Here is a 27,537-nt window from a genome sequence, read left to right on the forward strand (position 1 = left end):
TCTCCTGAGTGTCTTCAACATAGTGGCCACTTTGTGATCACTTGTAATAGTCCACCAGGAAGGCTAATTAAGCTTTGCTGTCTTTGTTAATGAGCCTGTTTCAATGAACAGCTGATAAAGCGCAAACTGCACACAAAGATCCTGTGTTTGTCAGGGACAAGACAATTATCACAGGTAGAGAAGGGAGGAGCGGGTAGAGCGACTTTTCTGTTTTCCAAGATTGCTGGCAACTCTGGAGTGCTTCAGTTGGACGGTTGTAGACAATTTTGTGTGTGTGTGTGTGTGTGTACTTTACAGCATTCCAGCCATGCTGACTCCAGTCTCTAGCTCTTCAACCTCGTCTACCTCTGATAAGTATGCAGTGTTTAAACACCTGTCAGTGGAGCATCCTACAGAACCCACACCTCCTGTCTCAGGTACAGAACACAACAGCATATTTGCAGACACACACACACACCCTCTCTGTACCTCCTTAGCCTCATTTGTACTTTGGGTTTCCACTCCGGCTAATGCCAGGCATCAGTCTTACCTATTTATTGTTTTATCCATGTTAAAGAATTCCTTAACAATTTACTGTGACAGAAATAAAGTGTGTTGTTCAAAAGTTTGCAAAAGTATATACAGGGTGTCCAAGTCTGTGTACATGGTGGAATTAACACTTTTTTACTAAAATGTAAAATTATATTCAAAACTTACTGTACATCACTGCCATTTCTTTGTAAACTCAGAACTCGGTCTTTCCCTCTCATAATAAACTCATGTTAACACGTCAGATCCAGCCATGAGAATGATTTCAATACCCACTTCTTTTGTCAAAGGCAAATATATCATTTTGGAAGACATTTTGCAATTGCAGGGGAACAATTTCTCCTATGTATGGGGACTTTCAGGACATCCTGTATTGTATGTATACTTCATTATTATGCAGGCAGTCACAGTGCTCTTTTGTAATTTACTGAAGGCTTTCCTGTCTTTGATTTGATTTAGATCATGGAGACAAATACAGTGTGTTCAGAGAGCTGGAGCAGCCATCAGACAGAAAACCAGTTGGTAAGCATTTTCCAGTCCTACACAGTGCATACACAGTACATTAAGATTGTTATTATACACGCTATTATACGTTTCTGCAATGAAAAATTGATTTCAAATCAGTGTCTGATTTTATTATTTACATCTGCTAACTTTATGCAGTAGTTGCATATGACGTAGTTGTGTAGGAAAGGTTATGTTCATGTTACACATTTTAATCTGTTTAAAATAATAGTGAGGTTGGATTAGAACAGATGCCAGACATTCTGAGGCAGGCAGACAACAACATTAGCATACACTTTCATCAGGTGTTCATGCAGAATGTACACAAAAAATAAACACCACATTAAATGTCCCCTAACCCCTATGAATATGGAAAAACCAAACCACAAATAACTCTAAAAGGTAAAACACTACACTATAACAGTATATTTTATAAAGGAGTAACAATGAAGGCAAACATACAAAGAGGGTAGATCACCTTCAGTATGAGATGCAGTACAGGTACAGTATTTAGACAGCACTAAGATGATTAGCATTTATGAAACACAGTCGAATACATGCAGACATTTATTCATTGATGTCATAATGGTCAGCAACAGCAGCAGCTCACTGATCTAATAAGTCCACCTTTTCTTGAGAGGGCTTCAAATTCTTTTGTCTTCAGAGAGAACTTTCAAAACCCCTAGAAAACACTTTGCTTTGGAACCATGAATACCGTCCATGTTTTCTTGCATTATAAAGATGCAAATTGTCAAAAGGCGATGCAGTTGAGTGAGACTGACCAGTACATGGTGTGGGATTTTTAACCAATCAATCAATCGACGATAAATCGAACGCTTTAACTAGACTCATGCGCTCCACACTGTCGTGGTGAAATAGACCCATTAAAAACATGTGGATGGAATTTATACAGATTGGCGAGCATGTAAACATAGAAACAGTTTTATATCAGTATTTCACTGTTTTTTATAAACGTTCTCGGACGTGTTTCCTTCTGTTAAAGCCGTCCTTGGCTTTCCACATAAAGTTACTCACGTTCATGCAGGTATAATATGTGTCCCTATCTTACTAGAACAGAATCCAATGGGAGCAACTCTGAGCGCTCCAGTAAGTTAACAGTGGTCTTGACCTGTTTTCCACAAAGCTGTACTCAGCAGGGTTTTATTTTTTTCCTGCTTCTTTTTCCTTCACACTGAGTGAGTGTGCTGTTTTGTAGCTTTGATGGAGCCACTCTGTCTCTGCACCCTCCTAACAATTTTGTTTTGATAGCTGTAAAATGGATGAAACTTGCCAATACACAGAAAAATGCAATTTTTCATGGTGAGAGCTGAATGTGGTGAGAGAAGCACCACACAAAGGAGAGTACATGCTTCTACAGAGAGCCTCATCTCTGTGAGGTATATCCTCCTAATGTCCTGAATCACCAGCTCCATGCATGTCATGTTTGCATTTCTAAGTGGTTTGAGGTGCTTCTGTTGTGTGGTGCTCTTTTGTGTGTGTTTTTCTTTCCCTTTTCTCCCTTTGAGTGACCCTCTGAGTGATTTTAAAATTCAGCTGGTGTGTCCGAAACTAAACGGATTTTTTCTTTCTAGGTTTGTGAAAATTAAAAATAAATCAGGTCAATGGAGACTTGAATGCTGGCTCCATATTGTACTTCCCTAGTGCAGTAGCCTTTTAAAGGCACTATGAAATGCTGTGCCACCCTTTTTAAATGGTTTTGTCCTTTTTCTTCTCTCTTCAGGGGAAGGTTTTGCTGATTTCAAGTCCGTCGGTGCCGATGACGGCTTCACCGACTTTAAAACGGCCAACAGCACTTCTCCACTAGACCCCCCAGACCAGGCCAAGACATTCCAACCCGCTTCATTTCCACTTCCTTTCGCCTCCTCTCACTCTCTTTCGCAATCTCAGACCCATCCAACTTCTCTGGCACAGCCTAAAAACCCTCTGAACATGTCAGACCTGGACCTCTTCTCCTCCATCGTTCCTCCTTCCACTGTCGACTCTAAAGCCACCTGTTTTTCCAATTCCTCCTCCTCTTCCTCAACGGTGCCCTCACTGCTCCTTCCTTCCACAGGCCCCAAGCCTGACGACTTTGGTGACTTTGCACTCTTTGGCTCCTCCTCCTCCTCATCTTCTGCCTCTGAGGCAGCCGCCTCAGCTCAGAGAGGATCCGGGGCAGGAGGAGCCGCGGTACAGGACGACTTTGCCGATTTCCTGTCGTTTGGCAACCCTGGGAAGCAGCCGAACGAGAGCGGCAAGGAGAGTGATGACTTTGCTGACTTTCAGTCGTCCAAATTCCAAGAAAAGAGCTTAGTAGACAAGATGGCTGCCTTCAAACAGGCCAAGGAGGACTCTGCTTCGGTTAAATCGTTGGACCTGCCATCTATCGGAGGCAGCAGCGTGGGAAAAGATGACTCGGAGGATGCACTCTCTGTGCAGTTGGACATGAAGTTATCAGACGTAGCTGGAGAGCTAAAGCACGGTGCATCTGACAGTTCATTGGACCTGCCAGGCCTGAGCTCCCATCAGCCCCCCGCTGCAGGTGAGGAATTAGTACGCTTGCTGTGGTGAGACACACATACACATACCAGATCACACTCCGGTCAGGCTTTTTCACGGCCTTCAGTCTGATCTCCAGCAGTATAGAGAGGAGTAGTATTTAGATTTGAGTGGTTAAATGTTTCTGATGTATCGAAAGCTTGGCACATACCCTTTCGTATTATTCCATCGTCACCTTCCATTTACGAAGGTTTATTTATTTATCATTCCATCTTTATTTATTTTGAACATATTTGATAAGCCTGAGCTTCTATTTGAAGTTTATTAGTATTAGTGACTGGCAGTATTTATCTGGACTTCAAGATGTAGATTAAGCTTGTCTTAGTGACAGTGGGCTCTTTACATCGGAAAGTCCAGGAATATAAAAATACTAGGAATAATCTCTCTAACGTCACAGGGTAGAACGGATCAGGTGACTAGTCTTCACTTCTGCAGCTTCACTAAAGGTGTTGAAACTCTTAAATGAATGTTCTGTAGATTCAGCTGCGCTTAGACTGAACTACAGTCATGCTCTTAGTAAGGTGTTTATAGAGTTTTTTCTCCGTTCATTGTATGTTAGGTTTCAGGGCCATCTCTTGGGTAGAGATGCGACACACTATTTCTTTTTTTCCCCACCGCCCTGGTCTCAGAGGAGACGGGTCAGCTCTCAGTATTGTGTAGATATTCAGAGATTTATGCGGTAGCATAGTCAGACCCACAAACAAACTTGTCTTTCTTACGCATGTGTCAAAACAAGCCCCACAGGCCCAATTCAGCCCACAGGCCTAATTTCATTTCACTCCTGTTGGAAAAATAAAAATAAATAAATAAAATGGCCCATAGTACACTGCTGCTCAACATTTTGACGCTGTACACTACGTAGATGGTGTGTACACACTGGCTTATTTGGTTTATACTTAAAAAAGATGACTTTCTGTACTAATCATCTTTATTCTGCGATTAACCATCTAACCATAACCATCTTAATCCATTGTCCCTCATCTTCTAGTGAAGGGCTTAAGGGCATTGCTTATAAAAAGAAATTTCTTTTGCCTTGTGCATCATAACAGGATTTCGGCGAATTTTTGTAATATTTTTCTTAATAATGTTCATATGAAAAGATAATCACTTCCTGGTGGTAAGGCACAAAAATATACAAACTTTCTATAGGCCTGGCCAAACGTGAATTTTTAAACCGGTCACTAACACATTTATATTGCTTTTTATTGTTGTAGAAAAGCTCAAATGAAACAAAGCTACAAAAAAACATGACTGTTAAAGAATTCTTATTTAATAGGAAAGTACTTAAAACACTAATACATTACTGCAAAAACAGTTCGGTCATTAAAGTCGGCCAGCCAAATTAAGGTTGCCATAAAAGCTTTTTAATAAACCAAATTCCACTTTACTGAAAACCAGACCTGAAATATAATTACCATCAACCCAAAGCCCTTTTTCAACTTAAGGCGTTTCCAAAACAGTGGGAATCACATCAGCCCTGGCCAAAGTGATGACATTTGTGGCTTGAACATGAAGCATTAAGTTGCAAACTTAAATAAATTCTAACTTGTTATATCTAATATGTTGATCTTTAAAATGAAGGCAGTTTATCTTTATCTTAGCATCTATCAGCGTTTTTGGCTGAAATGTTGATGCCAGTCTTCAGCCCACTGTGTTCACCATCCCCTGAATTTGAATAGGCTTTAATAGGACTTCTCTCATATTCATTTCCTTCTCTCCTGTCAATCATCATTTATTTACACAGCATCTCACCCTCTGAGGCTCATCATGTCTAGTTTTCATGCAAGGCATCATTACATTATTCCATTAACCTTCAGCTCGGTCATGATATCAGCCCAGTATCAGGAAGCGCTTAGGATAAGAGGACAAACGCTGCGTTTCTGAGCCTGCTGGAAACGGGCTAAAGCTAAATCAATCGAATGCCCCATTGCCTTATTGTCACTCCACTAGGCTGGTCAGTCCCTGTAAGAGGAGTCACATAAATTCTGTGCTCCAAAAAGTCATGCATCACTGAGCTCGACAGTCTTCTAGGAAAATTGGTCATTGGTGACTTTTTTGGGGTTTTTTTTTCCTTCGGAAAGTTTTTGTATTCCTGACACAGATGCCTCTAGTCGGGTTATCAAGCAATTCCAGAGCTCAGATACAGACATGTACACTTCATTTGGCCGATATTAGTCGCTTTGCATCAAAAGCAACTGAGATAGAATAAGATGCGCTGCTTCTCGGTCCAGAGATTTGAACTCATTACCTTCATTACCACCCAGTATTGATTTTATCAGCACCTGCACTAAGCTCTGGATGTGTATTGCTAACCTGTGATGAGACAGTATCTCTTTTCCCAATATCTCTGTTTCAAGCCCTCAAAACATGCTCCCTCAGTCTGTATGTGACGTTATCCGGGTTCGGTGCAGTATTACAGCCTCCAGTGGTTCTCGCAGGACGCACCGTGTTACTGCTCATCTTATCGTACCTTGCTTTTGTTTGCCACAATCTGTGCCTGCCTTTGCAATTTGTGAAATTGACAAGAAAGCAGTAAGAATATTCGCCAGGATTCTAGACATGCCTGTGGAAATGGGTAACGATTATGGACGAGTAAATGTACACATGTTCAATTAATAGTGTATTTTTATTACAGGAATATATATACTCTTATTTATTTTCAATATAGGTTAGACTCGATCGATACTCCGGATTGTGTTTGTATTTATGTGAGATTGCTTATCATCAGTATTTCTGCACAGTGTTTTATATGCTGATGTGATGTTCGTTTTTCTGCATTTTATCTGGATGAAATAAGGTCCCACTCTTTCTTTCTTTCTTTCTTTATTTATTTAGTGGGCCACTTGTAGTGTTTTTGCTAAGAGCATGTGCACAGGAGCTCTGAACATACAGGTTGGCGAGAGAAAAAGGATACTGTCTCTGTTCTCTTAGTTCTGCACCTGTCACTCAAATGACCCGACGCTCTGATCGGCTAGTCCTCTTTGTTTAACCCTTTGAGTACCTGGCAGCAGAAACACAACCTATGCTATGCCGCACACCAAAATCCAGTCTGGCCGTTTGCTTTGGTCAAAAGCAATTAAATGGCAAGTCATAAGAATTAGACGTAGATGTCTGAGTGAATGCACACCAGACTTTAGAGAAAGATGTTAATGATGCTTTCAGTTCCTCAAAGGGTGAAGAACTGCAAAGAACTTGTACTTTAATTCACCTTTTTATCTTTGCTTAGTAAATGTTCTGTATGAATCTATTTCTCTCTTGCTTTCTCCTTTTTCAGCACAACTAGAATGTGTCTTTGACCTACGATAACATTTTAGTCCGTGAATGTGCCTTCTCAGTTCTGGTTTTGGGATTCTCTCTTAACATTCTTGCTTTTTTTTTTTTTCTTTCTTTTTCTCCCCATTTTCACCCAACTCTGCATGCCTTTGTATTCTCATAATGACAGAAAAAAGAGACCTTTTAAGTGTTTGGCAAAGCTCTTGTAACAACAGACCTTTTTGTGACCTATCTTTCTCTCTCTCTGCCAATGTTGTCGTAATAAATATGAATGCTGGTGTAGCGGAAATGTGTGCCGTTCTTACTTCTTCCCTTTCCTTTCTTTCTTCCTTCCTCTTGCTAGCCAAACAGTAGATCTATATTTAGCCATGCAAGCAACAAGCACACTGCACAAGTTCCTTGTCAATTTCACAAATTGTTCATGCGAGCAGTCGTGTCAAACAAAACGGCTGGCAAAGAAATGCACGGCGAAATTAAACAGAAAAGGCAAAAACACATTTTGGGTACAAATGAATATGACTGATTTATAATTAAGCAAAAAGAAATGATTAGGAAAGTGATCAGTGTATTTGTAGTAAGCATGGATGGACAAAAGTGGACTGATGGACTAATGACATGAAGATATATACTTAATAATATCATCCACAATATTCCCATGATGAACATGTGGTGGAGCGTAAACCAACATTCTGCAGAAACCTAAAATTTCGGAACAAGAACCTCTGGTGAGCTACACGCTGAAATGTCCAAACACCAAGCCTGGTATCTGTAGAGTCACATGCAGCATTGTGAGCACTACTGTGACCCAGCAGAAACCTAATGCCTGTAAGTTATGGATCAGTTAACACTGCCTTCTCGAGAGGATTCGGATTTTAACCTTGTTGTTTAGGCCACAAAATTCACTCAGCTCTAGTGTGAGCTCTTGCACATGCTGTCCCAGAGCCCCTTATATTGTGGAAAAAATGAGTCACATACTTCATTGGCCACATTTACTTACAGCTGATTTTCAACTAGATTACAACTAGGACAAAAAAAATCCCACTTACAGTTTGTAGGGAAAGTGTCAGTATAACGTTAAAGATGAAGACTTTAAGCCGAGTGGAACAACATGAGTCTCGAGTGGAGAATCGTCTTGTACTCTCCCCCATGTGTGTGTTATTAAAGTCCAATCAGGCATGAATCTGGTCTATAACTGGTAAAAATACATCACTGGAGAATAAATAGTATTAGATTGCTGGATCATCAGCATCGTCTCAGAGCAGCAGTGACACTGACATGGCTGTGTGTGTGTGTGTGTGTGCGCGCGCGCTGCTTTTGTGACTGTATCAGACACCATAGTGAACACTTAGTTTATTAGACACACCTGCCTTGTGTCTAACAGGTATGCAGTTAGAGAGAGTTTTAACAATCCCAGCACAACTGCCTAGTCGTAAATTTTTCCACTGGAGGGGACAGGGCTGAAGTAGTGTGACACTTTGATACCATCAGAAACTGCAGAGCTACAAAAACCAACAACTCTGTTAACCCGATAGTGTCGTTTAGAATGAAGTGTTTCTGAAAGCTCATTTTAGTAGCCAGGGTCAAACATGGCAACATTAGGACAGGCTGTGTGGTCAGTAGCAGTCGCACAGGTAAGTTTGTCTTCACGCTCCACTGGTGTAGGCATAGAGGTTTATATACAGATAGAGCTATTGACATTCAAATCAGTTAAAACTAACGAGCTCTGAAAGTTTTTAACATGCAGTATTAATTTCAGTGTTTAATAAAAATCATGTTCATCTTCCATAAACCATGTGATAGAAAGAACGTAGGGAGGCAAGTCTAGTAGTCAAATAATCCAACAATTCATTTCTGTTTCTTATTTAAGGATGAGTAAGACCTGACTGGTTTGCTTTAGCGGTTTAGCTTCATGATATGGAACCACACAGGTTTCTGTTCTCTTTCAGAGGTCGATGAGCTCAAGTTTGATCCGTTTGGGAACCCTGGCCTCAGCAGCCTGACCAGCTACGATTGGTCCGACAAAGACGACCCCCCGTCCGGTCAGGGTACGAAAGCCCAGGTAGTTCCAGCATCTGGTGCGCCCTCCTCGGCCACGCTTCACAAGAAGGAGACGTCGTTCGGAAGTTCGGAGAACATCACACACACTACACTTGAAAAAGTCACCACGTTCCCTATTGAGGACACAGGGTTCGCCGACTTTGCAGATTTCAGCTCCGCCCAGCATCCACCCCGAGAGGAAGAGGATGATGATTTTGGTGACTTCGCCAGCACCGTTTCCGAAAAATCCGATGCAGCTGACGCAGGTCTTGAGGCCGCGCATCCTGAGGCGCCAGATGACTTTGGCGCTTTCCAGGCAGACAAGCCCAAGTTTGGCAAATCAGACTTCCTCAAGGCGAGCGCTCAGCCCAAAGCAAAATCCAGTGAGGAGATGATCAAGAATGAGCTCGCCACGTTTGATTTGTCCGTGCAAGGTGAGTGGTTCACACCGGGGTGTGGGGGGAGCTTGGGGGTTGAAAGGGCAGATTAACAGAGTCGATATTGCTTATTTTTTTGTTTGTAAATTGTAATATGATGCGACATAAAAGCAAAGGACAGTTTAAGAGCTAACCCTGACTAGGATGAAGAAGATAGATGATTTGATTGATGCCACCTTTTCCTCGTCTCTGTAGTACTCACGTTAATAACCTTCATAAGAACCGAGTTCCTCTCTGGCGTCATGGCCCAGAAGACGCAGCTCCAGTCAGCGGCTCTGTTAGTTATTCTAGCTAACATTAGATGGCAGCATTGTGACTGAAGATCATACCAAGTCGATCAGACTCTGAGGAAGACATCCAGACAAAAGCTATGAGCAAACATTCACATCCTCCTCGTTCATTACTCTGCAGTCATTTATAGTTGCTTCTTTAAACTGCTAAAAGCAACCCCCATACAGTGATGCTATTTGTTTCAATGAAAGCAGTGTGTGTGTCTCTCCCTCTATCTTTTATTTGGGAGTTAATCTGATGAGTGTTTCCTGCGCTGCAATAGAGTAGAGTGATGTGACGGTCACCCAGAGACTGATGTGTATCATTTGAGAGTGTGACAAGCCGCCTGAGTCTAACCAGTGTGCTAGCATACACTCTGTCCTTCTCTTCCTCACTAGAGCTGTGTGTGTGTGTCTGTCTGTTTGTGTGTGTATGTCTGTCTGTGTGGGGGTGTGTGTGTATCTGTCTGTGTGTCTGTCTGTGTGGGTGTGTGTCTGTCTGTCTGCCTCTATCTGTTTGTGTGTGTGTGTCTGTAGGTATGAGTGTGTGCATCTGTATGTGCCTGTCCCTGTGTGTGTGTGTGTGTGTTTCAGTGCCTGCACCACACGTCTCTGTGTGAAATCTGCTGAATAATTTATACCCACACCACTGGCCTGCTGCTTCACTACATAATTATCATTTGTTGCAAATGAGGTATTTGTGGTGGCTGTCCTCGTCCTGCATGAATTAGTAACAACATTTTAGAGCTGAAAGTTGCAATTAAAGAGCAGGGTAAACACAGAGACCCAAATAATAAAAGAAACCTAGTGGAAAAACAGTAATTGAAACATCATTGAGTCAGGCTGTCAGTGTGTGTGTGTTTGTGTTTGCAGGGTCCCATAAGCGCAGTCACAGTCTAGGGGAGAAGGAGATCTGCTCCACACCTGCTCCTGAGCAGCAATTCCGCGATCGCTCTAACACCTTGAGTGAGAAACCGGCGCTGCCGGTCATCCGGGACAAGTACAAGGACTTAACAGGAGAGGTGGAGGTCAGAGCTGCTCTTCTCTCTGTCCCTCTTCCTGCTCAGACAGATACAACATTTCTTTCTGGACTGCTGAACTTAACTACGTTTTAATAATCACCTTAATAACTGTTCATTTTCTTTCTTTCTCTTTCAACTGCTGTTTTCTCTCATGATGACGAAGGAGAGCGAGCGCTATGCGTATGAATGGCAGAGGTGCTTGGAGAGCGCTCTTCAGGTAACACCCATAACCAAACTGGACAGGTCACACACCTTACAATTGGACTGTTCTGAGCTCTGCTAATCCTCAAGTCATTATTTAGACCATGCACTCTGATCCCAGCTCTTTATAATTTAGGATATTTAAAGAAAAGCCTCCATTGTTCTGTATTTCTGCATATAAACACCTGAGAGAATTTAATAAATAGGGGGAAATAATATTACAATGTTAACATAATCAGTGTATACACAGAACAGTGAGAAATATCTCTGCTGTTAGGAGACCGGTGGATTCTAAGTGAAGGAAATAAAAAGTGAAGATGCAAAAACTCTTCAGTATACGTTAAATAATCAGCCTAAATAATGTTGGACATTTGAAACATGTTAAGCGTGATAAACCTCACTCTCACACACCTGTGTATACACGCAGATCAGGCATAACTACCACCTGCCTAATATTGTGTTGGTCCCCCTTTCACTGCCCTGACCCATCATGCACTGTGTATTCTGACACCTTTCTATCAGAACCAGCATTAACTTCTTCAGCAGTTTGAGCAACAGTAGCTCGTCTGTTGGATCGGATCATACTGGCCAGCCTTCACTCCCCACGTGCATCGATGAGCCTTGACCACCCATGACCCTGTCGCCGGTTCACCACTGTTCCTTCCTTGGACCACTTTTGATAGATACTGACCACTGCAGACCGGGAACACCCCACAAGAGCTGCAGTTTTGGAGATGCTCTGATCCAGTGGTCTAGCCATCACAATTCTATGACTGCTGTACTCATGTTCCATGCATTTCTACACGACGCACCTCGGCCCAAATCTGCAGAAAATCTGCTGTAATTTTGAAAAATTGCACGCTTTGCTCCTGCAAATATCAGAGTTGGCTTCATTCCTGCATTGGCAAAATCATGAAACCTGGAGGGACTGATGTTATCAAGGAGCTCTGTATTTTAACATCAGTGTGCTGCTGTGAGTTTGCGTTTATAATATGCCAGTAGTCTTTTCCCCCTACACGCCTCAATCTTCCAATAAAAACGGTAGATGGCATTATGGGTGATTGACAGCTGCATAGGTGTTCTGAAACCTGTTTCCCCATGTCACATTGGTATTTTCTCACTTGGTGATCCTGTCTCGAAGTGATTTGTGAAAGCACATTGATGTTCTGTAGGTTCTTTTCTGTCATTCCCCCCTTTCCCACCAGTGGGATCATGAATTATGGTTGTCAGCTCTATATAGTGCGACTGGTTTGATTTCTGTGACTCGGTGCTTCAGGAATAGAAAGCTTTAATGTCTAATGGATATAGTGGATATAGGATTCAGTTCATCAACTCTCTCTCTCTCTCTCTCTCTCTCTCTCAACATCTCTGTATTATTTCTCTACCTCCCCCTACTTCTTCTCTCTTTCACTCTGCAGGTGATCGCCACAGCCAACAACACCCTTAATGGTATCAGCAGTTCCACCGTGTGCACTGAGGTCATCCAGTCAGCACAGGGCATGGAGTACCTGCTAGGTGAGAGCTGCTGGGATTAATACCCGTCAGAGAATATCACAGCATTGCTGACCTTTTCATTCTGATTGGTCAAGAGGTGTTGCTTAATTTCCCATCACAGCAGTCCTCATAGTGATTTTTTTTTTTTTTTTAACTCTGAGGAGAGACTTGTCCAGGGAAGATGCTGAAAGAATTTGCATTAGGAGAAACTTATGTAACTGTTGCCATGATGAAACTTTTATTTATGAGTTTTATTGGAATGAGACCCAACATCAGGGCTTTGAGGTAAAGGTTATATTTTCAGCCACAAAATTTGATTAAAAGTTGCTGACTTTATCACTTTATTTAGTGACCAAATAAACACACCTGTTTAGAGTTAATGAAAGTGTTAGCTTGAAAGTTTTTGCACTAGTTTGTTCATGTAGCTTGAAGTTTAAATGGATACTTGATGTTGATCTTTTAATAAATAGTAAGTAGTTGCTGTTTTTTTTTTTTTTAACTATTCTAGACATGCTAGTTGTAGAAAAATAATCTACTTAGTGGTTTTGTGATTAAAATTTTCATCTGCTGTGAGTTGGAAAAGCACCAGGGATGTCTCCATGGCCTTCTTTATGGTCAGTGTTTGAGATTTAACAAGTGAATATTTCCGCTGATCGATCAAAAGCAAATACTTATATATAAAGAGCATAAAGGTAAGAAGTGCTGCCTTTCTCTGCTGATTCTGAGAGCAGTCATGTTAATGTGATCTGACTAAACTCATTAATTAAGTTAAATTAAGTTAAAAGGGATTTTTTTTTTGTTTTCCTGGTGGGAAGTTGGAAATTGTAGACAAATTTATCAGTGCTTTGTATGAGGACCATATTGCACCTCAGTGCTGTTGATTGTTTTTCTATAACAGCACACCGCACTATTAGTGTTTACTTCTTCCTCTAGTACATTGTATTTATTTTTTTAATTGTGATCTGTACATTTGTTGTGCTAGAAATAAAGCTCACCATCTATGTGCCAGAGTTTCAGATTTCCCCCCTATAGTGTCTTGTAGTGGGCTTTTATGAAGCTCTGGATGCTGCGTCTTTACTCGAACACACTGCTGAAGCTCTCTGATCTGTTTTCCCAGCACACACAGCGCAACTGACAGTTCAGTTCTTTTAGACTATTCTCACCTTACTTCTGCATCAATACATAACTCTTATAGCAACTGGGACTCTGGAAGTGTGTGTGTAGAGGCTTGGACACCTAAAACCTCATAATTAGGCTTTTACTGTTTCACACTATTTTTTCGTCATTTTAATTAGAAAGTACAAAGAGTAAACTTTTCTTGTGAAGAATAAACACAACTACAGTCAGATGATGTTTTATGACGGATGAACATTTGATGACATGAAAATAATTCATCAAGGTGCATGAATAATGGTGCTGTCTTTTCAACTCTGTACTGAATCAGAGTGGTGTGTGTGTGTGTGTGTGTGTGTGTGTGTGTGTGTTAGGTGTGGTGGAGGTGTACCGTGTAGCCAGGCGAGTGGAGCTGGGTATCAAGGCTACGGCTGTGTGCTCAGAGAAACTGCAGGAGCTGCTGAAAGACATCAGCCGTGTGTGGAACAACCTCATGGGCTTCATGTCTCTGGCCAACCTCTCAGTGAGTAATTCCACCATCTCAATGAAACACTTTAAGTACACTGTAATATTTTTTTTTCTCACAAATCAAATTTTACAGTCAGGTGGAACATCATGCAGCATGATTTTGGAAAGTTTTCCTGTGTTCGGAGGTGCAGTGAGGCTCACTGCTGGTCAGTGCTGCGTTAGAGAAAGAAGAGAAAATGGAGAGATGGCTTTGTGCTCAGTCTGAGGTTGGCTCCTGGGAGAATATTGCTTTTCAGATAGCAGGATGATAATATTTGAGGTGTCTGTATGTGTCTGTGAAAGCGAGCGAGCGATGGGCAAAAGCGAGTGGGAGTTGGAAAGTAGTATGTGAATTTTCTTTTCATGCAATCCGAATGCACCTTGTCTCGTCTGGGGGCTTTTATACTTTTTTCTGTGCAGATGTTTTTGATCAGCAGACTGGATGAGCTGCTTTAATTTTTACTGCCATCTAACGCTTCGAGGAGTCTGAAAACTGTTTATCGAGCATAGGCATTCATTCTGTGTGTGTGTGTGTGTTTTCAGCCTGATGAAAGCTCTCTGGACTTCTCCTCCTGTATCCTGAGGCATGGCATCAAGAATGCCAAGGAGCTGGCCTGTGGAGTGTGTCTGCTCAACGTGGATTCACGCAGCAAGGTCTGCATTGCCTACCAGGCCAGATATATTCATGTTTTGCTATTTTGTTTTCTGTTATATTCACCCTTTTTCTTCACTGCAAGCACAACAGCAAATAGCTAACCTAAATTCAATTTCACACATGGCCCGAGACTGACCTCTGCTTTGCCTTTGGTTATTTTGTAGAAGAAAGAGGAGAACACATTTGGACGTCTCTTTAAAAAAGTATGACACTGATCTTTGTTTTTGGTGCTTTTAGGGAAGCTGGTGCTCCTACTCCTACTCTGTGCTGCCAGAATGACCCCTGTCTATAGCAGCTAGATGGACACTCTGTAGCTTAAATCCAGGATATGCATTCTCTTAGCTCTGGCTGTTCAGTCGCCCTACACAGATCTGTGAGGCTGCTGCTCTATTACACACACTGCTGTACAGAGCTCTAGAGAGGCTAGTAATGAATTATGGGGACAAGTCATTCTGGCATCTCAGTTTGGTAGAGAGGGTGATTTAATGGGTGGTGGCACAATGATACAGCAGGTATCCTCACAGCTCCAGTCTCTCCAGATCAATCCTGACCCTAGGTTACAGTCTGTGCAGAGTTCACTATGCTGTCCCCATATATGAGGGTTTCCTCTGGGTTCTCTGCTTTCCTGCTATCTCCTAAAAATCAGTGCAGTAGGTGATTTACCAGCTCGAAATTCCCCGGGTTCATGCCTTTTCCTGGGCTAAGCTAAAGATTAAACAGTTACTGTGGATGAATGAATGAATGCTAGTCTTGTCAGTAGTGAATAAACACTGAGAATGCAGCCTAATTTGCTGTAGTATATTAGTATCCAGATGAACCCCTACCATCCATCACCTTTTCACAAAAACACAGCTGAAAATTTAATCTAATCATGAATGTTTCACCAACACCTGATGAAACCACTCAGATGAGCAGTGCAACAGCTCCTGCCTGCAGTACCAAGTCTGATCCCATCATATCACTGCTTTTCACCACCGACCTGAGAGATTGAAAAGCTGTTTATTGGACAAAATCGAAATGTACAGCTTCAGATTTGGCAAGGCATTGGTGGGGTGTTTTTGATAGGAAAGGTGCACAGGACGGAGGTCATCTCTGTGGGACTAGAGGATCACTGGAATCAGCTGCATTAATCTCAGCTGAGGGGCTCATGAGCAGCGTCATCAGGAATGGGCAACTAGCTGGACACTAGGTCTGATATAGATGTTTTAATCGTTTAAAAAGCTAGAATATCTTCATAAGGAATGCAGAGTGTTCCAAACTCCAAGTTAATGCACATTAAACAAGAATACTTTTTTTTTTTTAAATCCTTAAATCCAAATATCCTCTTTGCACACCGTTTTTAATATTTTTGTAAATTAGTGCACTGTCACACACAACTACACTGTCCAGCAGGTATTACCTACACACAGTCACGACATGTCCGCCACAGTGACCCAAAGCTGGCTCAGCACGGCTGACTGTCCCCTGTCCATTATGTCTTATACCACAGCGCCGTTCAATTCTCAAAACTATCAAAAGTATGTAACGGGTCTGTAGGACGATGGTGTGAGGGCTTAGAGGAAGACTCGGGAGATATGCAGAATTTTAACTTATCTCTAGGCTCACGTTTATTCAGTCTTAAAACTTTTTAAACTCATCAAAAACAAAACCTGGAGCTTTCGTTCTGTCAGGTTCAAGTTCACGCTTCGTAGCGCGTGTGTGTGTGGGTGGGTGGGTGGGTGGATGGGTCTGTATGTGTCTCACAAGCTCTGCCAAGCGGTTCTGCACTCTGTTTTGCTCTGACTAGATGGTTAAGCAAAAAATTAAACACAGAGACAAATAAAGTAGACTGGCGGTAATGAGAGACAGGTGAGAAATCATCGCCCATTACCTGCTGACATCTCCGTCCACAGCCGTCGCTCGACCACGTCAGGGTCGTTTAATTCATTTTTATTATAGAATTGTAATCATTGGCTGCAGTATAAGATGAATTTAACACTAACGTGACATACTGTTATAGGAAAATAATCAGCAGCTCCTCTGCTTCACATCACCACCCCGTTTTTCATTATTTCCCTGAAGCATCATGATATATTCCTTACTTGTCTCTACTAGTCACACACTTTATTCACTTTGTGACTGAAGAATGTTGCATAAGTTTATTTATTTAGTTGGTGTAATGGTATTAGGTTTATATAATAGTTTTACTAAAATCTTTTTTACACTTTCATGGACAGTATTAGTCATTTTTTTCCTTTACAGTGTGTTAAACATTTTCATTCTGATTCCCTTCTGAAGCTTTCTTACACGCTTTGCTAAGTTGTGAGGTTTTTACGGGCTGTTGCACTCAAACTCCTGGGGTTTCTTGGTGAAGAACTTCCTATCCATCTTGATGCTTTCTTTGGTCTTCTTTAGTTCATATATCAGTGATGATGTTTATGCTGCTTCCAGGCACTGACAAAAGACCCAGGCACAAAGTTAACGGTAAATACTGTGCTTTTTTTCCCCTTTGTTTTCCTGAAGACTTTTCTGTTATCTGATATAATCTCCCCAGGACATAGGATCCTGGACCTTACAGCAATTCACATATGAGCCTCACCATCTGAGCCTGGAACCTGATTGTAATTAACCTTTGAGCCGAATTCTGTCCCATTCAGACGACCTTTTCACCATCTGTGGACCTCCTACTGCCTGTGGAATATGTCAACATGAAATTAGCCTTTTTAATTATGGAAATGTCCATTGCAGTGTCATGTACTTGGTGAATGAACATGCAGAGAAAAGAAGAGATGAAAATGAAGAGAGAAGTCAGTGGATCATCAGACATGTCTGTAATAGGCTGAAATGAAGAATTATTTCCACCTAGTCATGTGGAAGCAGCACAATGAATAAAATCATGCAGGCCAAGAGCCTCTGTTGAAGTCCACATCCAAATCGGTTAGTTGTCCAATCTCCAACTGTCCAGTTTGGGTGAGATTGTTCCCACTGTATTTTGAGATTCCTGTTGTTGGCTGATTGGAGAGAAGCCTAGTGTGGTCTTCTGTTGTTAGAGCTCATCCACCTCAAGGTTTGACATGCTGTGCATGCTGAGATGCTTTTCTGCTCACCACGTTTAAACTGAATGATTGAGTTACTGTAGACTTTGTTAGCTCTGAAGCAGCCTGACCATTCTTCTCTGACCTCTACCATCTACCCCCCGCAGAACTGCTGCCCACTGGATTCCGAGTAAACCTTAGAGACTGTCATCACACTTTCCCCATTTTGACATTTCATCTGTAGTTCCTGAGCTGTATCTGCATGATTTTATGTATTTGTCCTGCAGCCACTTGATTAGCCGATTGAATCGTTTTCATGAATAAGCAGGGTGGGTGTGCAGGTGTTCCTATTAAAGTGGCCAGGGAGTGTATATATATTACAGCCTCTTTCTGTGTAGGAGGGTATGATTCACCCCACATGAGTCATGGATTTCACCAGGAATGCAAACCCTTGATCCTCATAGCATGCGTGCACACACACACACACACACACACACACGCACGCACACACACACACACGCACACACACACGCACGCACACACACACACACACACACACGCACACGCACGCACACACACACACACACACGCACACACACACGCACGCACACACGCACACACACACACACACACACACAGAGCAGCAGCTGTGGCTTTCAGGAAGATAGCGTGAATTTGGCTTGTTGAGCGAACTTCTTAGCATGCTCATTTTCCGCTTCCATATATAGACACTATGATGGAAAGTGACAGTCTGTATCTCCTTTAAATCATGTGAGGCAGTCACCATACATGCGTACTACCCTAACCACACCAGAAAAGTGTCCTCAGTGTGTGTGTGTCCCAAAAGTGTATAATATTGATTATTATGTATAGAATTGATTTCATTGGGCGCAATGCATTTATAGATATAGATTTACTGATTCAGCTGAGGTTCTTTTCCCTGTAGGATGTTCACAGTGTCTCTGTAAAGTGTTAATATCCAACCCCAGTCTGAACAGATCACACTCCTACACTGACTGGTGCTTTGACGTGCAAAGCAACAACAATTACATGCAGAAAAGCACTGATTCTTTGTTCAAATGCTAATTAATGTAAACGCTTTCTGTTTCTTCTCTTCCCTGCCGGCTCGTACGCGGCGGACAGGCTTTTAACTCCGAGACAGATAACTTCAAGCTGACCTACGGCGGGCACCAGTACCACGCTAGCTGCGCTAATTTCTGGATTAACTGTGTAGAGCCCAAGCCTCCTGGCCTCATCCTTCCTGACCTGCTGTGATTTCTCTGACCCGCCTCTGTGGCTGTGGAACAAGGTCAAACTGGTCTGCTTCTTCTTCTTCTTCTTCTTCTTCTTCTTCTTCTATTTCCCGTCTGTGATTTCCTCCAGAAACCCTTCTGCTTCTTCAACTTGGCCTGTTATGGTACTCAGTGTTTTGTGAATGTTTGCTGATGTAAAGAAACAAGACAATTAATAATTTATTGACATGTATTTTGAACTTTTTGGCTTTGTATTTTTGTTCTACTGAATGAGAGAAACCTGACAGACATCTACAAAGAAAGATGAACAGATCCGATGATGATGATTTTAAGTTCATTGCATAATGTGAAAGAAGCGTGGCTTATACTGTAGTATTTATATTGGACACATGTTCAATGACTGAGTTACATAGAAATCAACATCCTTTAGCCGTTTATGTAGAAGTATAGGAAGGTATTTCGTTGTGCTGGTGCTCATCAGGGCCTGTGCTGTCAGCTAACTGGAACTGGATCGTGTTAATGGCTGGAAATGGAGGGTGTGGGACTGTCTGAGATGTAATTATATTTTATGAGGATCTTTTGTAAAACATCACGAGCAGACGAGACCATTAACCGAGGCCTTTCACAGTGTTTTCTCTGTTGTGTCTTGAAGAAAGGTTGTGGCATTCTTAAGAACGGCTTTGTCTTTCTACACTTCAGACAAAATTGAGCTCATTTACGGAAAATACTTTGAGTGTTAATAACATGGTTGTAGATAAAAGGTGATGTCTGTTCCAATGCCTATTAAAATGCTGTGTATAATCGCTACTGTGGTGCATTTATTAGAATAACTTTGTGTATCCTTTCACACATATATTCCACTCCAGCAACACACACACACACAATCCGTTATCCTAATAAAAAGATTCTATTATTATATCGTAAATGTAGCTGGAGCATTACACATACACACTTTCTGCACTTTCCTTCCCCTCGAACGCAACAATGCAAGGCTGATAGTAATCACAGGCAAGCAGCAGGTGTCCAGATGTTTGCTAATGATTTCATTGTTATTGACCCATTTTCTGTCCGTTTCTGCTGTGCTGAATTACATCGATTTTACTTCTGCATGAGCGTCAGGATTTCACGGACTGATAACGGTGATGATTCAGTAAGCAAAGCGTTCACTGCAGCCCTGTTGAACTCTTAATTCTTATTGGCCAGAAGGTGCACAACTTACAGGAACAGTTAAGTGCAATTGTTCATGTGCAATTGCTTATACACCAAAAGTTTGTGGACACCTGACCATGTGGTGGTGGTTCTTCTCAAAACTTGTTGAAAGCATGCAAGTGTATACGATGTCTCAGTATCCTGTAACGTTACAATTTCCCTTCAGTGGAACTTCCAGCACGACAATGCTCCTGTGAACAAAGCGAGCTCCACGAGGACATGATATGAGAAGACCTACACAGAGCCCTGACCTCAGCCCACTCGAGATGAACCTAAACACTGACCCCCAGACTGATCTCACTAATGTTCGTGTGGCTGAATGCCCCAACATCTTGTGGAAAACCTTCTCAGAAGATTGGCGTGTATTATTTTCCCATTGGGATGAATAAAGTATCCATCCATCCATCTATCCATCTATAACACCAGAGGAGGGATTAAATCTGGTTCAGGATGCACATGTGGGTGTGATGGTCAGGTGGTTTATAGTTTATATCTATTTACTGTTTTTGGAAGCAGGTGGTCACTTTATTAAGGGGGTAAAGCTGTTCCTTCAATATTTCTGACACAGGAAAGGGAGAAAGAGGTTAAAGATGCTATAATGTATGTGATAAATGTCACCTGTTTTGCACATAGGGTTTTTTTTAGTACTGTGGGTAAAGCTGAAAATATTTTCACATCAGTTCTTCCTAAATGGTTTCATTTGTTTAACTCGATCTTATACCTCTCAGTAAAATGTTTAGGAATGATCAGTTTTAAATATCAGTAGAATCAGGATTAATATAAATAAACACACCTAAACCACAGTTTTTCTTGTATGTTTGAAGCACCAGCAAACTCGCTTTGTTAGATTAAAAATAAAGATAAAAGCAGGTTGTGAAGCTGCAGTGAGACAGAAGAAACCACACACATCCTCTTGTCCATTAGCAACAAGCCGTCCACATTTAACACATTAATATTAATGAAAACCCGAAAGAGAAGCTGCCGAAACCAAAATGTCTTTATTTTCCTCAACACTTTATTCATCATAATTATTTATCTTTCCAGCTTTTTATATTACTTCATGACATAGACCGTGACTCTTCTCATTAACTTTTTGAATACTTTCTCAGATCATTTCTCCAACTATAATCACATAAAAGTGTGTGTTTGAGGAAATGCTTCATCCAATCATTTGTAGCTGAATAAAAAAAAGACTTTATTATATTTATTACTTAGGAATTAGGAAATACATTTTTTAAAATTTTTGTCATTGTTCTGATTTGCAAAAATTCTCTTATCCATTATGATGCTTAATTATTCCCCATAAAATCAGGTAATAAAGCATCTCTGTCGTTTCAGCTGTTCTAGTTTATTATTTGTTACAGTCGTGAAAGTCTGAGTGTTTATAGTTATTTTGATCACTTAATGAGTTTAATCCAAACCTAAACAACTTAAAAATTTGGACCTAATGTGGACCAGGAAAAAAAAAGCTTTAATAAATAATGTTATTTTAGACATTTAAATAATGAGCCTAATATTTAGTTAGTGGGAATATGTTCATTAAATAAAGCCCTGTTTTACCATTTAACCTATTCCAGCTTTTGGAGGCTTTTATTTTTTACAGTAAACAATCCTATTCACAAATATGCTTGAAAATGCTACCAGTAATCGAGAACAGATTGCTGCCTCAGAGGAAAAGACGTCAGCATAACTGGCACGTCCTCACACTATCGAGCCGATTAGGAAATCTGCATCACTTTCTTACGGTGCCCTAAAGGCATTCAGCCTCCCACTTCCACTTCATCTCCCTAATCAACAATAGCTCAGGTTCTGACACGGCTGATGTCTCCTGGAAACTCAACACTGCAGAAAAACACTGATATTCGTCTCAGTGTTCAGCACTCAGCACTGACGTGTCTCAGAGTTTGGATTTCATCAGCAGCAGCATTTTGTGTCCGGATACTGGGCGAGTCACCAGTCACCACAGTTCACTGATCAGGTCTGCTCACCTTCCATGTCTCCTAAAAAAAAAAAAAAAAAAAGCCCCACCCACTTTCCTTACAGGGCCCAGTAAGGTGCCAGGTTTCTACGATCACGCTCGTAAACGTCGGGAATGACCCCGTACGGCGTCTGAACCATCTTCACCGAGGTCTTGCCAAAGAGTTTGCGCTCGTAGTCAATAAGCTGGCGCCAGAAGCCACCGTTGGGCCGGATGACGGGCCGCCGGGCCTTTACCCAGGCGTGTGCCTCGGCTAGCGACACGCCGTGATACTTCATGAGGTAGGCAAGACAGAGCGAGGCCGAGCGGCTCACGCCGGCGGCGCAGTGCACCAGCACAGCGCCACGCTTCCGCCCTACGCTGTGGATCTTGTCTGCAACGCTGTCAAAGTACAGCGCTATAGGCGAGTGCGGTGCATCAGCCAGTGGAACCTTTACATACTCCACGTGTGGCCAGTTGAAATTCGGCAGCTCGATGGTGGCATTGACTACGCATGTGATTCCCTTGGACAGCAGCAGGCCACGATTGGATGCTACGGCGCCGCGACTGAGGAACAGCGTGGGAGTGATTTGGGCAATGCCACCGAGCAGACTGCCCGGCTCAGCCATCAGTCTGGGCACAGCCGGACTGGGTATGGTGGAGCTGCGGTGGTGGTGGTGCTGGTGCTGCTGGTTGTGAAAGAAACCTTGGCTGCGGGAGCCCATTGAGGAAGGGATGGAGAACGAGCAATCAGATGTAACTAAAACTGTTCTTCAGAGATTCTCCATCGTCCTGGGCAATATTTCACCATCAGATGGATCTGAAACAAAACCAAGAAGAATGCATTTTAATATAGTCCACTTACAAGGACCTACTGACTCTTACGGAATGTTGAGGAGCACATTATGAGAAGTATTGACCTAAAACAAGCCCATTTTATTGGAATTTATTTTAAAAGTGGAAATAAGCAGGGGATCTGACTCCATCATGATATCTAACTGAAAGTGTTGACATGCTTTATTCTAGATGATGAAATGACTCAGCTTCTCCTTGCAGGGCTGAGAGGAGATCATAATCATGTTTGGGTGCTGATGCAGGGTTGAAATGAAAAAAAACAAAACATCTGGAGGTGATCATGAAGGGAGGACATCACAGTGACCACGATACACACAAGAGCCGGACAATGTTATTTTCACAACCAGAGCTCTGATTAACGTCTGTGTTTCAGTTTCAAAGTTCACAACAGCTTATAGATTCATGTTAGCAGTGTTTTGCTTTATCTTAACTTTGGATGCTTTTGCATTGGAGGCACAGCTTCTCCCACTCAGTTTAAATCATTTATCATTTCCCAGGTTCTCTGGAGTAACCTGTACACTCAATTTCTTGGCATTTCTTCTAGCCCTGACTGTTTTCACAGCACCTCTGGGTGTTGAGCTATAACACATTGAAATCTCAGAGTTGATTTGTTCTGAATGACTTTGCCAAATGTGTCCTAAACAATACATGATAACAATACAATACAATACACCCTTAATGCAGCTTAGCATCACATACTGCCCTGAAGCATAGCTACACCTACCTGTGCTTTCACCTGCTGCTTAGGGAGGACAGCTGCCTGTAGATCAACTTCCTTCATTCTCTCTCTCTCTCTCTCTCTCTCTCTCTCTCTTAATTAAAGCTTACTCTCTTAAAATCACACCCCATCACTTCACCTGGAAGGTGCTTCAGGGTTCAGCCGCATCCATTGCACTCTGACGAACGCTTCCTAACCTTGACCATCAGGCAACAAATATCAGAGCCGAAACATTAAATATGAATCACATCTGATGGCTGTTGAGGCAGCACCTGCGCTCCTGCTGTCACCATCATGCTCTCCAGAGCGGTGTGTCAGGAGCAACACGTGGCTGTCTTCGCTGTCGTGGGAGAGACGACGTCCTCCTCTAAATATGTTCAAGTCGCAGGCAATCTGATGCATACGTACTCTTTTAATAATCTCATCCCATCTGTTTTGGGAATCGGCGTGTCAGTCACAACCTGCGGGTCCAGCCGCTGCGAGGAGCTTCGAACCTCTTTGTTTTGTAAATCAGCCCCTTACAAATTCTGCATGGTTTCTTCTTGCAGTAATGTCTGTCTTCTGAATCAGGGCAGACGATGCCTTCGCCACTGTCCTGCCAATCCTTATTCACCACATATGTTCCGGAAGTGTTGCTATGGTCCCTGTGTGTGGAGTTAAAAGCCAAGGTAGGCTTGGGAACACAAACTGAGAGAAATGTGATACTGTGACTCCATCTAAGTGACAAAACAAATCTTAGTGCTGTTTGTTCTGCAGTGATCCAGTGACCAGGCGGATTTCTGCATGTCAGCTCACTGAAACTGGGTCAAAAGCATGAACAAAACAACCCCAGATCCCCAGATCTACAGTAGCTCTAGCACCAGAGAGCACTCGGTTTTCTTTCTTATGGCGCGTGGTGTTTGACCTTTGGCTTATTGACACTACAATACAGAACCAATACACAATGAAATGAAATGAATGATTATTTTTTTCTCTAAACGTTAAATGCCTTTGTTACTCCAGGACCGAATGTTTCATTAAACTGCATCGCTGATCCATCAGATATGAGCAGTCTTTACACACAAAACAGCGTGTTTCAGCATGTTTCTACAGAGGGATCAAGAGAGCCACATCTTTTATTTAATATCATCAGTGCAGCAGCAGAAGGTCACACTGGAGGGGAATTTTATTTAATAGCTAATTTCTTTTTTTACTTCCCATTTTAGTTTAGTTCAAGTTATCCAACCATCCACCCATGTGATCTCTACAATCATGCATCACAAACACAGGATTTTCCTCAGCAGCGTATGTACACAAAACAGCTCATTCAGGTTTCTCTAGAAGTCGCAATCTTAATTATACAGGATGTATCTGTAATATATATTTATATGAATGGTCACATGGCAAAATATAAAGCTTGTGCAGGCAATGAGACACTTTACAAGTCAACACAAGTTCAGAAGCGTCGCTCCCATAACACTGGAATTGCCCACAGGCTAAAGGAACGAGGCATACAAGACGTTTTTTTTTTTTTGTACTTTGGTTTCAACATTGTGAAAGTTTTTACATGGATCATAAATGAAAAATATCAGCCTGAACCCAGAACTTTTTTGGATCATGAGCTTGGATAAATATATTGATTAATTCAGTGCCTTGAGCTTTAACTGGTGAAGTGTAAAGTGAACAAACCCAATCCCCACTAGGGTTCCCCACTCAGGTTTGCTGGATGTGAATGCTGAGTATGTGAGTATATGAGTAGCAGTGCATCATGACTCCACCTGTGCAGGCACTGACTGGCAACAAGAGAGGTCTGTGGAGGAACCTGAGCCTGTGGCAAAATGGCAGTCTTTCTTCCACACCAAACAAGGAGAACAGGAAGCAGAAACTAATCAGGCTTTACACAGCCCAGTCCGGTCTTTCTTCAACAAGTGGTTCCTATTGTACCTGTTCTACAAATGCTTACTCTTAATCCTGATCTTGTTCTCGTAAACTAGCCTAATACGAGAGTGACCACTGGAGTCTGAGTCATAAACAGTGACTGGGTGAAGGTTGTGTGTTGCTGGTGGTCTCACATGTACAGGAATGCTGAATATGTATAGTAATAAATGCCAGCTACCAGATTATAATTTATAATTATAATTTAAAATATAATAATAATAATTTAAAATATAATAATAATAGAATCCTGATCAACAGTTCACGTATTCAAAAGTCTCTGGTTAATAGTCACGACTGACCGAAAGCGTATAGCCACACACACACACACACACACACACACCGCCACAGGCTACTGACCAGAATGTTAGTACAACACCAGTGGTTACCATAGTTACCACACCAGCGGTAGTGTACTATTTTGATTGATAGTACAAATATATGCGGCGATGCACATAACCACGACCTACTAACTAAGTCTCTCTTAAAATCCTTGTCTGACTTTATAATAAACTTAAATAAAATAAAAAAAAAAAACAAGTCAAGGAATTATGGAAACGGACATCATGGCTCGCGCATTCGACACATGATGTTGTCACCGAATTAGTGTTTCTAACCTCGAGATAAAAAAAAACTCTCTCTACCTTTATATAGATATCTGTATAGCTAACGGCTTGTTTACGACAGAAAGGCTGAATATTTCGGATTATTCAGACGCCACACACAAAAACCCCACCACCTCGTGCGACTTGTGCTACTCAGAACACTCGGTTGGATTCCAGATCCTTCCGACGGCGCGCGCGCGCAACTTACCTTCGAAGCGCTGAGGTAAAACGGCGAGAGGCTGCGCGTGAGGACTGGGAGCGCGGCACGAGACGGGAGTGTGTGTGTGTGTGTGTGTGTGTGTGTGTGTCTCAGGTCGCTTTCTTCAGGACTGCTCCGTGTGACCAACTCCATCCGGAGAGGCGCTGCCCGCTCCTCACCACACGAGCTTCAGTGTGACAACAAGAAATGTCCGGTTCTGCAAACAGAGACAAGGCTTCAGCAACCAGAACGGGGCGCCCTCCCCTCCACATGATAATGCTATTACACACACACACACACACACACACACACGCACACACACACACACACACACACACGCACACACACTCAGCTTTTGGTAGAAGAAAAGCTTTTAGTTGTCCTTTAAAAGTGAACAGTCTCGGTTTTAACCTACTTGTTGCTTCACTGAGGCAAACAGGCAGTGTAATGTAGACCACACACACACACATACACACACACAGAGACACACACACACAGACACACACACAAACACACACACACATACAGACACACATACACACACACAGAGACACACAGACACACACACAAACACACACACACATACAGACACACATATACACACACACACACACACACACAGAGACACACACATACACACACACAGAGACACACACACACAGACACACACACAAACACACACACACATACAGACACACATACACACACACAGAGACACACAGACACACACACAAACACACACACACATACAGACACACATATACACACACACACACACACACACAGAGACACACACAAACACCAAACACACACACACACACACATACAGACACACACACACACACACACACAAAGCTGTCGTTTTTATCAGGTACACCTATGCAACTCAATCCCATCTCTTTCCATAAGCAGTGATCTTCACTTCACTCCACAGGCAGCAGCTTCACACTAGCAGTGAGTGAATCATTCTCACACAGCGGTCACACACTCACGTGGTCATCTCTGGTGCATTTATATGAGCAGCTCGAGGAACAGTCCACCAACCAAAAATATCCAGACGATAGTGATACAAGAGGGTCAGTGTGTCTAAATAAATGTCCAAACTTCAGTCCACACACACTGAGCACTAAGATGCTGTGATTTTGAACATGTAGCATGTAGCTCTGTGTCGTCTTTATTTAGCTCTGTGTCGTCTTTATGTAGCTCTGTGTCGT

The 27,537-nt window shown here is 42.2% G+C and overlaps 2 protein-coding genes across 14 annotated transcripts in view; one reads left to right on the top strand and one right to left on the bottom strand.

Annotated features, from left to right (window-relative positions):
- Positions 1–19,673, top strand: part of synrg (synergin, gamma) — a 32,149-nt gene extending 12,476 nt beyond the window's left edge. For 5 of the 13 annotated variants that reach the window (XM_058414355.1, XM_058414356.1, XM_058414364.1 and 2 more), the window contains 12 exons: positions 298–416; positions 988–1,050; positions 2,774–3,574; positions 8,793–9,335; positions 10,481–10,635; positions 10,793–10,846; positions 12,249–12,345; positions 13,812–13,960; positions 14,488–14,598; positions 14,764–14,802; positions 17,030–17,062; positions 18,757–19,673. In XM_058414355.1, the coding sequence (XP_058270338.1) occupies positions 298–416; positions 988–1,050; positions 2,774–3,574; positions 8,793–9,335; positions 10,481–10,635; positions 10,793–10,846; positions 12,249–12,345; positions 13,812–13,960; positions 14,488–14,598; positions 14,764–14,802; positions 17,030–17,062; positions 18,757–18,888 (2,296 nt within the window). In that variant the 3' untranslated portion in view covers positions 18,889–19,673. Of the gene's footprint in view, positions 1–297; positions 417–987; positions 1,051–2,773; positions 3,575–8,792; positions 9,336–9,533; positions 10,461–10,480; positions 10,636–10,792; positions 10,847–12,248; positions 12,346–13,811; positions 13,961–14,487; positions 14,599–14,763; positions 14,803–17,029; positions 17,063–17,132 lie in introns of those variants that run through there. The other 8 variants (XM_058414357.1, XM_058414358.1, XM_058414362.1 and 5 more) reach the window with 6 other exon arrangements.
- Positions 19,674–21,057: 1,384 nt separating this feature from the next.
- dusp14 (dual specificity phosphatase 14) lies at positions 21,058–26,611 on the bottom strand. The gene is made up of 2 exons (XM_058414369.1): positions 26,333–26,611; positions 21,058–22,852 (listed from the first exon to the last, which is right to left on the bottom strand). The coding sequence occupies exon 2, from the start codon at positions 22,755–22,757 to the stop codon at positions 22,113–22,115; it is 645 nt and encodes a 214-aa protein (XP_058270352.1). The 5' UTR covers positions 22,758–22,852; positions 26,333–26,611; the 3' UTR covers positions 21,058–22,112.
- Between the last annotated feature and the right edge of the window lie 926 nt (positions 26,612–27,537).

This window comes from Hemibagrus wyckioides, linkage group LG17 (assembly GCF_019097595.1).
Source record: "Hemibagrus wyckioides isolate EC202008001 linkage group LG17, SWU_Hwy_1.0, whole genome shotgun sequence".
NCBI lineage: Eukaryota > Metazoa > Chordata > Actinopteri > Siluriformes > Bagridae > Hemibagrus > Hemibagrus wyckioides.